This window comes from Coptis chinensis, chromosome 2 (genome assembly GCF_015680905.1).
Source record: "Coptis chinensis isolate HL-2020 chromosome 2, ASM1568090v1, whole genome shotgun sequence".
Classification (NCBI taxonomy): Eukaryota; Viridiplantae; Streptophyta; class Magnoliopsida; order Ranunculales; family Ranunculaceae; genus Coptis; species Coptis chinensis.
This window is the reverse complement of record NC_141457.1, coordinates 108,959,655-108,973,769: the sequence shown is the minus strand read 5'-3', so window position 1 is coordinate 108,973,769 and position 14,115 is coordinate 108,959,655. Positions and strand designations below refer to the sequence as shown.

The 14,115-nt window shown below is 34.8% G+C and overlaps 1 protein-coding gene and 1 long non-coding RNA gene across 8 annotated transcripts; both read right to left on the bottom strand.

Annotated features, from left to right (window-relative positions):
• Positions 1-679: 679 nt before the first annotated feature.
• LOC147520380 (uncharacterized) lies at positions 680-9,974 on the bottom strand. 7 transcript variants are annotated; one of them, XR_015212595.1, is made up of 9 exons: positions 9,793-9,971; positions 9,168-9,530; positions 8,990-9,059; positions 7,287-7,780; positions 6,845-6,934; positions 6,388-6,477; positions 5,771-5,867; positions 4,014-4,316; positions 680-1,188 (listed from the first exon to the last, which is right to left on the bottom strand). It is a non-coding gene; the product is annotated as an uncharacterized LOC147520380 (long non-coding RNA). The 7 variants fall into 7 exon arrangements; XR_015212596.1 differs by having other exon boundaries at positions 9,168-9,218; positions 9,793-9,970; XR_015212598.1 differs by lacking the exon at positions 8,990-9,059 and having other exon boundaries at positions 9,168-9,218; positions 9,793-9,970.
• A 359-nt stretch (positions 9,975-10,333) lies between these two features.
• LOC147520379 (uncharacterized) lies at positions 10,334-12,605 on the bottom strand. Its single transcript, XM_086591909.1, has 3 exons — positions 12,447-12,605; positions 11,770-11,940; positions 10,334-10,748 (listed from the first exon to the last, which is right to left on the bottom strand). The coding sequence occupies exons 1-3, from the start codon at positions 12,540-12,542 to the stop codon at positions 10,665-10,667; spliced, it is 351 nt and encodes a 116-aa protein (XP_086448035.1). The 5' UTR covers positions 12,543-12,605; the 3' UTR covers positions 10,334-10,664.
• Positions 12,606-14,115: the final 1,510 nt, after the last annotated feature.

Sequence of the window (14,115 nt, the reverse complement as noted above, 5' to 3'; positions counted from 1 at the left end):
TACTTATCAAAAATTGACTCATCTTCATACTTATCAAAGATTGGTAGAGCACCAAATAGGGGAGCTTGAACACCTGGCGGTAGCCGAGCGGTGCCATCATTGAGGGGTACACCCTCACGTTCCCCATTGAGAGGAGGTTCCCTGTTGGTGTTATCCTTCATGCCAACTCTGTTCTCTCCGTTGTTTTCGGGATCTGTAGGCGCAAAAGAATTCAAAAGAGGGATTGAACCATCAACCTGAGATGCATTATCAGTACTAGCCACTAAACCATTATTCTGTGGTGGTGGAAGTGATTGTTGCACCTCTCTTTGGACTGGAAACTTTGCTTCCATCAGGTTCTGGAACATGTGTCATGTTCTTCATGCTTTCTTCTAAACGAGACATGTGAGTATCTATGGATGGAAGGCGACCTCGAGTTGCTTTGTTATTCACCATAATAACACAAAAAAAATTTGACTTTTCAAGAAAAAAAAATCACCGTGAATAGTAGTAACCTGGGTGAACAGTGACTCGGTGAATATTACCCGATGAATAGTGTTTCACGAACAGTGTTTTCGGTAAACAGTATTATGAATAGTAACCACTAGAATTAATCTGCTCCGATACCAAATAATATAGATCTTACTGGTGGAAACTTCAGTTTAATTGAATCTACACTTTAATTGAAACACAATTAAAAGACGACCTAAAAATCACTCTTTTATTGAATTTCTCAATCACAAATCACACACATAAACACAACTACCAAAACCCTAACTACAAATCCGTTATTTAAAGTAAACCTAGAAAGCATAAACCAATAGGAACACGACATGTGTCCAACTAACTAATGAACTCAACCATGGGATTGGACTCAACTAAAGGGCTCACGCCCATAACATGTAGAGGGAACATAAACGCACACCTATGACACTAACAGACTCGACTAATGTTCTACATCAGTATCTGTAATTAATCAACTTTGGACTACATGTAAGTGGGAAATTTTGTCCTACTGGCTTTGATCCTATTCTCTTTCCCCTTTGCTTACTTTGGTTCCATATTTGCAAAATGACCCAATATATCAGCTCCCAAACCATAATAACTTACTTCCTCTTGATAGAAGTAATGCAAGAATGTTGAGAACCTCAGTTGAAAAGGCAGCCAACTGTGCTATAGCCAGAGAGTGGTCGGTGGCTCAGCCCAAACCTGTAAAGCATAATTTAATCCCAGCTATAAAGCAGAAGAAAGCAATTAATCATAGGGAATAATGGGTTCAATGAGTAAAGATAGGTTCCTTTTTTACCTTCTTTGCTAGAACACCAAGAGAAATTGTTCACATCAAAAGAACTAAGAAAATGTGCATGTGCTAGAATAAATCAAAACCCTAACCACTACTCACCTGAGTTATTTCAAATAAATAAATAGGATGTCAATTTATAAAAAATAGACATTACTTGTAAAAAAACATGACATCGAACTAGTGTTTAAATATTTACAATCTGCTTCTCAAAGCATGGAGATCCAGAAAATGTTACTGCTTTTGAGGGGTCACTTTTTTTTTCTACAATTTCACATTTAATTATTTTCAACTTCTTTTAGCTGTACCAACCAACTTAAATAGATATATGTAAAGATACGGTACCAGTAAACTATAAACTGAGCAGAAATGCATGCAATCGTAATAATGTGAATGCCACCGCCAAAGGCAAGTTACAACAAGACAATTGACTCTCCTCTCTTCTCACAGCAAGCTCCCTCTCAAGCTTTGCATCAGATGCATTACTTCTCTATCTCTAGCCTAGTGGGAGACACTACAATCTCAGCCGCATCCAACCTAAACTCCTCGGCTTTCTAACTCTCACATCTTCATCTTGAATGTGCAACTAATATCATCTTGAATATAGGTTAACACAAGTGAAACTTTCTAAAAAAAGAAGCAACCAAACATGCAAAAGTTTAAAAAAGAAGGCAATGTGATGCATTCTAGGGTCCTAATTGGTTCATATGTTACTAGGGATTTTAGAAGCATGTTTGGTTGTTAATTTGGTGTTTTTAGCATAGGTTATTGTATAGACCCCCACTATGTGGCTCATTAAGCCCACGAATCCAGCCCAAATCAATTAAGTCCAAGGGCTTAATCCTAGCTACACCCAATAAATGGTCTATTTATGAATATGTCCAGATTCATTATTGTAGAAAAATAAGAATAAAAGTTCAAAGAGATAACAATTCTCATGATACAAACAAATACAGTCCTCTTAGGACTCAACCTCTTCATTTATATAAAAAACCATTTTTTCTCATAATGTGAACTACGTTGAAACTTGATCCATAGATAATAGATCTTAGGTACGTAAGCAACCATTATCTTGGTTCAGTTTCATCTCTCTCAAACATCAAATTTCTTCTGTTTCTTAGTGCATTCTTTATCATTTGCTCTCGTTGTGTTGAAGCAGATTATTGTCGAAACAATATGAAAATTAGTTGTTTTAGTTTCTAAATTTGAATTAGAAGCCTAGCTTCTAAATTCATAATTCCTTTAGTCTATATATTGAGTTGTAGACTTTGTGTTTGTGTGAGAAAGGTTTTTTCTTTGTGTGTTTGTAAACTTTCTTGTTATTGATTATTTGTAAGGTGATTACAAGCGATAACTTGTCATCCCCCTTCTCTCAAACTTGTGAGTTTCAAGTCCGATTGGCTCACAAGCAACCAGTTTGTGATTCTTCGGCATCACGTTCATATCTATATGTACACTATTGCATCACAATGTTTTAAAATAAAGGAAATGCATTTTATTTATTAGTAAGAGGTGTGGGTTCCAAACTAGTTAGCATTTGAAGGACGCGGTACTGATTATTTTCAAAAAGGAAGTAAACCTTTTTATACCATAGAAATTCATTTCTTTTGCAACAACATAAAAAAGTCAATATTTTAAGAGATTTTTTGTTAACAAGAGAGTGAATTTATGTTTGAAAAGAAAATACTTTTGGATTGAGGAAATTCTTTACTTTCTCTGTCAAATAGATTTTGGTAATATTTTGTGAAAGGTTTTCAAACAAGAAGCACAACAAGAAGTTGAGTGTTTATGACTAACTGATTGAGATAATTTTGACGGGCAAGAGTATCACATGATACAAAAGAACTTCCATGAAGTAGGAAAGCCAAACGGCAAGTGAAATTTCTCCACACCCCTCACGCCATGAATTCTCTTGTAGAAAAATTCACAAGCATAGAGAATACCTTTGCAAATACTTCTTACTACATGAAACTATTCTACTACCAAGTGAGATGAACCCTCAAATATCCCCTAAAGAATAAGTTGAAATAGGTAAGAGAATTTTCAAAATAACGAAGACCTACATATTTCTTTTATGGAAGAAAACATTTTTTGGAAAACAGAGGAATAAAACACTGAGGTTTTTCTTTAATAAAACATTGAGTTTTAAAGTCTTTTTTCGATAATACTTTAAAAGAGGGAAACCATTGCTCAGTATGACATAGAAAGAGATTAAATTTTTTTCGAAACACAGAAATATGTATTGTAAAACAAATTGAAGAAAAAAAAAACAATGTATCCCTTTTTAAAAAATCATCAGATAAAATAATTTTAGCTTCACAAAGCCGTTATCACGATCATTGTGCGTAATGAACACATTTATAGAGCAATTCACAAAACTGTACCAAAAAAAAGAATACTATAATTATAAGCAAAAGAAAAAATAAAATTAAACCCCCTAAATTCACATTATACAGGCCCAGATTTTATATTGGAATAAGACTTAATAAACATATAAACATGAACTTCTTTTCATTTGATGGTAACGACATCAGGATATCCTGAGCTTAATACGTACAGATATACTTCTATGAGGATAAGACCAAAGGGTTCTACCAGAGCCAGACTACCAAAGATTCCCTAGTCCCTAATAAAACATGAGGCAAATAGAACACAAGACAATCAGAACATGCAATTTCTAGAACAATACAAAAAATAGATCTATTACAACGAATAATTGATGCGAACAACATACCTTAATCTTTAGTAGCCAAGTGTTACATCTCTTCTACCTCATCTTTGTTAACGGGTACAAGGGTTCGCAAACCAGATAAGCTCATCAATAACTCAAAATCTACAATGCCACTAGTAATAAAATGAATACATACGCAAGACTGATTATGGGAGCAGGGAGCTAAAATTTGTTTAAAAGAAGTACAGTATGTATGGCTGTAACCAAATTTGCCTGCGCTCTGAGATATTTGCTCTCCCCATAATCCTTGAATGGAGTCACAAATCTTTTCTTAAGCCTAGGGCATGAGGATCCTAGTATTATGAGCTATTAAGAAAACAAAAATAATCATATTATATATACAGCACACGATTCACTGATTATGACCCTTATACTCTAAAAAACTAAATAACAACCAACAGTTGAAAACTCTAATATTTTCTGCAGATAATTGATGAAAGAGGGTTTTAAGACATTTTTTTACTTACCAAAAAAAGAAAATATGTGAATTTCCGTTTGCAAAGATGTTTTTGGGTTGAGGAAATTCTTTTTAGTCAGCCAATATTCTCTGTCAAACTTGTTTTGGAAATATTTAAGAAAGGTTTCCAAACGAGAAGTGCAAATAGATTAAAGAGAAATTTTAAGTAAACACGACAAATTGAGAGAATTTTGACAAGTATATCAATTGATAGAAAACAACTTCCATGAAGTAGGAAAGCAAATTGCCAAAGTGAATTCTCCACACCCATCACGCAATGAATTCTTCCATAAAAAATCCACAAGTGAAAGCAAAAAGTACATTAGCAACCCCTTCTACGGCACGAATAACTTCCATTCTACAAGTGTGTGCAAAGACGGCATGTACCCAGCAATGATCCCCCTTACAATTAAAGACGCCTTAAGAGAAAGTTGAGTATTAGAACGTTTTTAAAAAATAGTGAAGACAAACGTTGTTTTAAGAAAGAGATGTGCTCTTTTTTCATAACAAACTGGAAAATACCAAACAAGTAAAACGTTTTCTTCTTCTCAATTTTGGAAAAACAAGAGCACAGAACAATGAGCTTTTTAAAACCAACTGTCGAATTAAAAGAGGTATCTTTTGAAACAAACTCGTGAAATCATAGTTTTGAATGAGTTTTCCAAATCATTATTTACGGCTAGCGGTGTGTTGAGAAAGACAACAGTTGTTAGTAAGTCACTTAAATTATAGACAATGACGGAATTATTTTTAACAAAGAAGAAAGAACCGAATCATTATATTAAATAAATAATAACCCTAATTAAGAATTGTTGCATAAAGGAACGAGTTTCACAATCGTTGGTAATTGATAAATCTACTTGAGATCAAATATATATATATATATATATAAGGGGAAAGATACTGACTGAAGATGACCATCAAAGACTTGGGAAAAAAAAACTCGCTACTTCTTATTCCCACAAAGTAGAACTACAAAACCCTAGAATACATCCTTCAATTATTAAAGACTAGTAAATAATGCCAACATCATTTAAAGAGCGCTAAAACCCACCCTATGGCCTATTTAAGTCCCAAGCAACCATTTTGGCAAAGCATGTGTCGTTGAAATAATGTACCATAATAATACAAAAGTGAGGGTGGTTAGCACGAATTCCTGTATCAAATATCACCATTTTAACTTTTGCATGCCATAAGGCCTTGGCTACAAAATTAATTTAACCTGGTGATTTCTATACCACAACAATAACAAACCAAAATTCAGACAATAAAAAATATTGAATATTACAACTAGCAAACCAACCTCTCCACCGCAATTCCAAACTTTTTGTCAAATTACAAATCTTCGAATAAGACTCCACTCCACCGCACTTTTACCTTTCCAGGCCTGTTTTTCCCATCTGAAAAGGAATCCATTTTCTACCCACATTATTAACAAACATGCTGCTAGAACAAGTCAAGCCAATCAAAAAATCTTTCATAAGTCTCAATTTCTTAGATTCACAAAATTTCATTAGACACTGGGTGAGCACATAGTACATTATTTTCACAAAATGCAAATGTTCAATAGTCAGACCATAGCATAAATCATATTAATGTTTAATGTTATCACTCACCCTAAGATATCACAAAATCTACTTCAATGCTCTTACCAGTTAGTAAGAATGCTTGGTCACAAGACTCATGTAGACATTCAGTCATCCGAAAAGGTGGGGTCTCACCAGAGTCCAGTATGTGGGCAATTTCACAAATGCCAAATGGCTTAAACGCCTAAATAGGCTCATAGGCATCACAAGAAAGCACCAAACAGATAAAATCACAGTGACCAGGAGAAATAGATGTAGAAGTCACATAGAAATATTATACTAGCATCTATAGGACACAAAAAAAAATAAAGTAGAATAATGAATAGTCAGTTACCTATAAGTCCGTAACTCAATGCCAGAGAATGATTTCTTTCCTGATAACGCTGAAGCGTGTGCCTGTTATTGCTTCGGCTGTAATGGATGTCTTTGCAGCACAAACATAATCAGTTCTTAGTTGTAAGATACCCATATTTTAACGGCAGAAAACAAATATAGACTATGACAATTAACATAATCTAATGAAAAACTACTCAAATTGGATCCAGATGGAATTGAACCAACAACCTCTCAACTTAGAGTGCTTTAGCCATTTTCTACTTAATCCATTAGAGAACACACATCACCAAGCATATTTGCACCAAATATGTACTAACAAGAAGACTTGTTACCAAACAACTTTGGACTACTCCTGACTGGTTTGATCTTATTCATTGTCTCCGTTTCTTACTTTTTGCTCTATTTCTGTAAAATTATTCAAAATATCAGCTTTCTGAACGTCATAGCTTGCTTACACTTGAGAGATGTAAATGACAGAATGCTGAGGATCTCATTTGAAAAGGCAGACGACAAATCTATAACCAAAGGGGTGTCCAAGCATGAACCTGTAAAGCATAATTCAATCCCAACCTCTGGTAACTCAAGAGTCCAGGATAACACCAAGGGAACCTTTTCACATCATAAAATTAAAAAAATTAAAATCTAAAATCTTAATATATGACAATAATAAATCAAAACCTACTTATTCCAACGATCCCTAACAACTATTATTCCGTTCTGAAATTCAAAAAACAAACAAACAAACAAACTCCAGGAAGAAAAGTACCTAAATTTAGGGGGTGGGGGAAAAAAAAAAAAATATATGTTAAGTATAGGAGAGACATATAGGATTACTAAATAATGTCCTAGAATGAACTAACTTAAGCTTCAATACTAACAACAAACACACATACACACGATGTTAACACATTTAATATCTCCAGCAGACAGCGCCTAGCGAGCTCACCAAATGCCTCCTTAACGTCGACTCTAGAAATCATAATGTTAGTATGATAGATGAGTACTCAATATGTATAGATAGATCCGCTCTTGAATAAAAAAGACTTTTATATAAAGATATCATACTTTCACCTTTCCCATTTATCAGAAATGTCGCGAATAGATCTTGAGCTATTTCCTGCCTTAGGACGCAATAGGACGGCGTGCATGTCTTCCCTAATAGAAAAATGACCATTAAAAGCCTATTCTTTTGCAGTGGATACCCTCGGTTGAATTTTCTTTAAGGTCTCGTTAGCAATTCTTGAAAGAGTTGTTTGTACACCAGCCTCCTACAGGATCTGCTACTGTTCTACATCCGTCTTTAATCTTTATACCTTGAAGCCGCTAACCAGAATGAAGTCAAGACCAAAGACCACTTCGTATATGTGAAAGCTGATGTTTGGCGTCACAAACTAATGAACAGGGGGAAAACAAGTAAATTACAACCAACAATTGAATATTCTATTATTTTCTGCAGATGATCGATGGAACAGGTTTTTAAGACATTAAAAGTCTAAACTAAGGGATATCAATCTTTTCGTGCAGCAAGAGTTTTACTTTTAATAATGAAAAGTTTATTTTAAATACGAGACATATATTTGAACAAATTGAAGAAAATAAACCATAATTATTTTTTACAAACAAAAGAGGACATGTTCAAATTTTTTGAGGAAAAGAAGCAGGAAACAACAGAATTATTTTGCAAAAAGGAAGAGACATCATTTCAAGACATTTTTTATTTCCAAAAGAAATACACTTGGGTTGAAAAAATTTATTTACTCGGCCTATATTCTCTGTCAAATTTATTTTGGCAATAATACGTGATAGGTTTTCAAACAAAGCACAGGGAGAACTTCGGTGTTTATGACTGACTGATTGAGATAACTTTGACAAGCAAGTCTCACATGATGGCATGATGCAAAAGATCGTCCATGAAGTAGGAAAGCCAAAGGCCAAGTGAAATTTCTCCATGCCCCTCACGCCATGAATTCTTCCGTAGGAAAATTCACAAGCATGGAGAATACCTTTGCAAATGCTTCTTACTACATGAAACTATTCTACCACCAAGTGAGATGTACTCACAAAAATATCCCCTGAAGGGTAAGTTGAAATAGGTAAGAGAACTTTCAAAATCATGGAGACCTACACATTTATTTTATGGAAGAAAACATTTTTTTGGAAAACAGAAGATTAAAACAGTTTTTTTTTTTTTTTTTTTTTTTTTTTTTTTTTTTTGTAAGAAGTCTTTTTTCGATAATATTTTAGAAGAAAAAAACCATTGGTCAGCATGATATAGAAAGAGATGATTTTTTTTCGAAAAACAAAAATATGCATTGTAAAACAAGTTGAAGAAAAAAAACAACGGGTCCTTGTTTTGAAATCATCAGATAAGAAAATTTTAGCTTCACAAAACTGTTATCAAAATCATTGTGTACTAAACACTTTTATTGTGTACCAAAAAAAAATTCTGACTATAATTATAAGCAAAAGAAACAAAAACCCTAAATTCACACTATACAGGCATAGATTTTATATTGGAATAAAACATGATAAACATATAAACATTAACTTCTTTTCATCAGATAGTAACGAATTCAGAATATCCTGAGCTTAATACGTACAGCTATACTTCTATGAGGATAAGACCCAAAAGGTTCTACCAGAGCTGGCCTAATAAACATTCCTTAGTCCCTAATAAAACAAAAGGCAAATAGAATACATGACAATCAGAACATGCAATTTCTAAAACAATACAAAAAATAGATCTATTACGACGAATAATTGATGCGAACAGCATACCTTAGTCTTTAGTAGCCAAGCAGGTATACCTCTTCTAGTTCTACATCATCTCTATTAACAAGTACAAGGCTTAGCAAACCAGATCGTTCATGATATGATGATAAAACAATATCTAACAGCACCACAAGTAAAAAAAATTAAAATATATGTAAGACTGATTATGGGGGTTAGGGAGCTAATCTTTGTTTTGAAATAAGTATGTGTGGCTGTCACCAAATTTTCCTGCTCTCTGAGATGTTTTCTCTCCCCATAATCCTTGAATAAAATCGTAATTTTTTTCCTATGCACGGGCCAAAACAGTGGTAGATTTTCTTGTCTATACTTATAACTTTACCAGAAAGAGCTGCCACGGTCTTTAAAATCCTGCATCACGACATAACTCGAGTACAAACTAATGAACAGGTATATAACAACCAACAGTTGAATACTCTATTACTTTCTGCTGATCAAAGATGGAACAGGTTTTAAGACCAATTTTTAATTAATAAATAATCTAACTGGGATAAAAAGAACTGTTTGAAGATGACCATCAATCAACAGACTGGGAAAAAAAAGACTCGGATGCTTCTTATTCCACAAAGTATATCTACGAATCCATCCTTAAATTGTTTGGTAACGAGGTTACCATCGCATCATCAAATCAAACGACTAAACTGGTGAGAAAACCTATAATTCAGATTTCAGACGACGTGAAAGCATGTTTCACTTGAGAACCAAACTACGGAAAAGACCGCTTGTTTTTAGAACAACTGATGTGATTGTAATGACCCAACCATATCTTTTTTTAGAATTAGAACAACTGATGACTGTAATGACCCAACCACCCCCTTCTTTTATAACAACTCCTTAAACCGAGTAGCGTGGGAAATAAGCACCACGGGTAGCGTGGGAATTAAGCAAACCGTGGGAAAGAAGGTCCAAAGCCCGGCCCAATTACCCTTCAAAACAAAGCCCATTGTCTCCCTCACGCGCCTCTCTTAGTTTTTCTACTGCTGGCAAGACCATATCAAGTTTATCAACGGATCCACCAACTTCTGTTTCTGTATAGTGAGTCGTTTTAAAAAGTATTTTCTTCAAGTAACAAATTTTGCTCTAGGTTCGTTAAACAAATGCAGATTTATTTCCTTGATTTTAAGAAATTGTTAATAACAAACTTCTGTATCAGATGGCCTCAATAAATTTTACAATGATCATTAAATTGCATTCTCCAAGCTTACATAGCGAATCTAAGTACCCAAATCTTAATGTACACCACATCCAAATGCAACGCAATACTTTAAATGCTGCCTTGAGATTCTGTTGATAATAATCAACTCAGTAAAAATTACAGATAACAAAAAAACCAATGAAACAGTCAACAACTACAAGATTTCACTTCTTCAAGCTTGGAAGGGCATCTTCTCCTCTCCCTCTCCTCTAAGAGGCAGTTAGATACATTGGACATAACGGCAGAGCCAGAAGTAACAAAAATCTCATTGATGACTGAACCATATATCTTTAGTCAGAGTGTGTTTTCGTCTCCACACTTGACTTGCTTAGTATGAAGACCCCTAGTACAATTAGGAGAGCGCCCACAAACCACTGCAAGGAAAGGATTTGGAATCAGAAATGCAAAAGGTAAAAACTGCCTGAACTAAGATTCAAGTAAACAAGTACACACTATCAATAATGAGAACTAACGGAGTAGACAACTGAATATTTAAGTTATAAGGTCACAGTGGCAATTGTTAGACCTAATTCACAATCAAATTTTAGGTGGTCCGACTTTTGTTCCAATATCTTGGGGATGCAATCATATCAGAGAAGCAAATCTTTATAACGTTTTTTGGCTGTTGATATATTCAAAAAGCATAGATAAGACGAAGAAGTAAACACGTATTGTACTTCCAAAGTCTGAATGCCCTAACAAAAAATATCACACAATCAAGTAATAATTTGATCTGGGAAGTAAAAGGCATATTGCGCTTATCATGAAATTCAAACAGATGCAAAACCCAAACCCCTCCCCTCTTATAATGTCTGTTTACATCATCAAGAGGGGATAAAACCTCAAACTAGACTCTTTTTAAGGCATATACCTGTTAGTGTGCATAACATTGAGAAAGAAGCCCAGGACGTCAAAGTAGTGACCACCCTGAGTTGGACAATTATAACAATTTTCCACAGCCTCAACTTGAGTATTTGTTAGACTCACCATTAAGCTCCCAACACAAACTGAAGGAAAATAAAATGTGACAAATCATTAAGTGAACATTACATCTTGCACATTTAGCCACTCATTTCTGTCGGTTGTTCCATTTTAGGAAATAGGCTCACTGGTGTTCTATTTGATACTGTTCAAGAGAAGACCTTTTAAGTTGATTCATTCTTCTACTATGTTTGTCATGCCAAGTGTATCTAAAACTGAGGTGATTTCACGAACTACCAAGAAGCAATTCCAAACAAGAAAATCACATCTACCCACTGATACCTCACAATTGAATTGTTCTTCAGTAACAAATCAAAAGCATAGTATTACTATCATTGGATTTATGTTTTTGTCAAACGAAATAATGCCTACTGAAACTAAAATGAACTGATTATGGCGCACATCGTCACTTACCTTAGTGGATATGATTTCGTCAAACAAGAAGAATCCGGCTAAACCTGAAGAAAGGAAGTTTGTAGCGAAATTTGTCACTGTAGCTTGCAAGGAAGACAGTGCTTTCAGGCTGTTAACGTAGCAACCCCACATCATTACATTGAAGACTATAACCAAACCATATTTCACAAACTGGGGAAGGAGAAACTAAAGTTAGATGCAGTCAAGAATTTTCACCCAACAAAAGCACTAAGTTGCAGTTATTAACTCAATACAACAATTTGATCATATAAATAACACGCTCAACAAATAGACCCCAAGCAATAACTCTAAGGACAACCTGTTAAAAGATTACATAGCTTGAAAATTTTCACGTCCTTAAGAGGTAGAAAGAAGGACAAGTGTATATAATGTGGAGATAAGTTTCATGATACAAAACATTGTCATTTGTAGGCTTGATCCTGTACACCAAGTTTGTGACACAAATTCTACTCTTACCTTTATCCAAAATGGCATAGTAACTGAACCATCCGAAAGTAACTGAACTAACGGCGTGTCTAATAATTGATGAATATTAATATTCTAAAACATTATACTGTTCGTGGTGCATTTAAAACACGAATTATAATTGTTATTTTGGAAGGAAGAAACTGAAACTCCAGCAATCAAGAAGTGCAAATGAAAGAATGAGTGTGTACCTGAGAAGAGAAGAACTTTGCAGCAATGGCAGCTAATGCAGCGTTCGCACCAGCTGATATCGCCCATGCGTAGCCTCTTTTATTGCTACTGTCCATCGAGTTATTACTCAACTCCTGCTCATCGTGAGAGAGCAAGGCGATTCGATTGAGCCCATCGGACCCGGTCTTTATGGACTTGGGTAACGACTGGGCTTTTGGACCTTCTTTTGTAGACCACCGGGCTTTATGGACTTTTGCGTGCTTCTTAAGCTAGTGTAAGTTTTCAGCCGTTGCGGGTTTTTTAGTGAGACTCAGAGTTGGGTGACAGGTGACTTATAACTTATTCACGAATTCATAACCTCTTGCTTTTATTATTTTCCTCATTTGATGTGTTTCCCCTGTTCCATCTGTAGTGTTATGAGAAAACTCTCTAAAAGCACTAAGATTGAACTAATGTTTGAATGAATATTCAAGATTGAGATGATGTAAAATTGAGTTTTTGTATTGATTAACAATGACGGTTACAAAGTCTTTCTCGTTCTGGTTTTACAAGTATTTCTATAATGAATCCTATTCTCTTTTTTTCTCTTTATCATCGCTTTATATAGTCTTCCAGCTATAATGGTGCCCAATTCTATCATGCGTGTCCATTCCCACTATTTTCCTTTATTTTTCCGCTTGTTCATGCAACATATGAACTTATGTGCAAGATATCGACACTTATATCGATATCTCAAATTATTTACGATATTTATGCTGAAATATCGGGTTGACGATATTTGCCCGCGACACCATCGTGTGTGGGTGCTAAGACATTTATTACGTGAAAATGTATTATTGTAGTGGGCAGTGGTGGTATTACTTGCTATACACATTACTCTATTTAGAGGCGATGTAGAATTAGTAGAACTCGCTGACAAGTGGCAGCTACACCTGCTCTCGAGAATAACTGAATAAGAAACCTTAGAAGTTATACTCGTGGAGGACTGGAGGTCACAAAGTGGAAAAGAGATTGTGCTTCGCAGATGTGTGCAAATTTTAGCAGCAGGTGTAATAGTCTAATAGCTAGTATGGTGCCTGGTGTGAACTGGTGACACCAAAAACTGACTTCAACGACCGGGTGCGGTATATTTTTAGTTGATCTTTAGGAAAATTGTTGCAAATGACAAATTGTTGCAAATGGCATGTGATTGTATTGCATCTGATTGCATTGCATCCAACTTAGTTGTGCTTGGTAAACCCAAGACAAAAGAATCTAAAGTTGGTTACATTATCCCACTATTTTTTTTTACATCTTATAAAGTTGGTTACATAATCCCACTACTTTTTTTCACATCTTATATAATAGAAACCACCTCTCTTGTGTTTGCATCTATTTACACAATTTTTTTGGCTGCAAATAGATGTCATAGAAACTATTTATATAGTGCATATAATTGCAACTTGTTGCACCAACCGCCTATTTGCATTTTGCTATCAAACACTATTTTGTGGGTGGTTACGTGGAAATAGGTGCAATAGCATGTAAATACATCTAACCAAATAGAGCATAAATTAGTGTACTTGTTCAAACAATTCTTAAGGGTTCGGTTGGCATTCCAGTTGGATGCTCTGTTATGCCGGCCCTTGTATTGCCCGCAGTTGCTTGTTTAATATTTTACGCTTTTGTCCTTATAAAAGAAATGCTCGA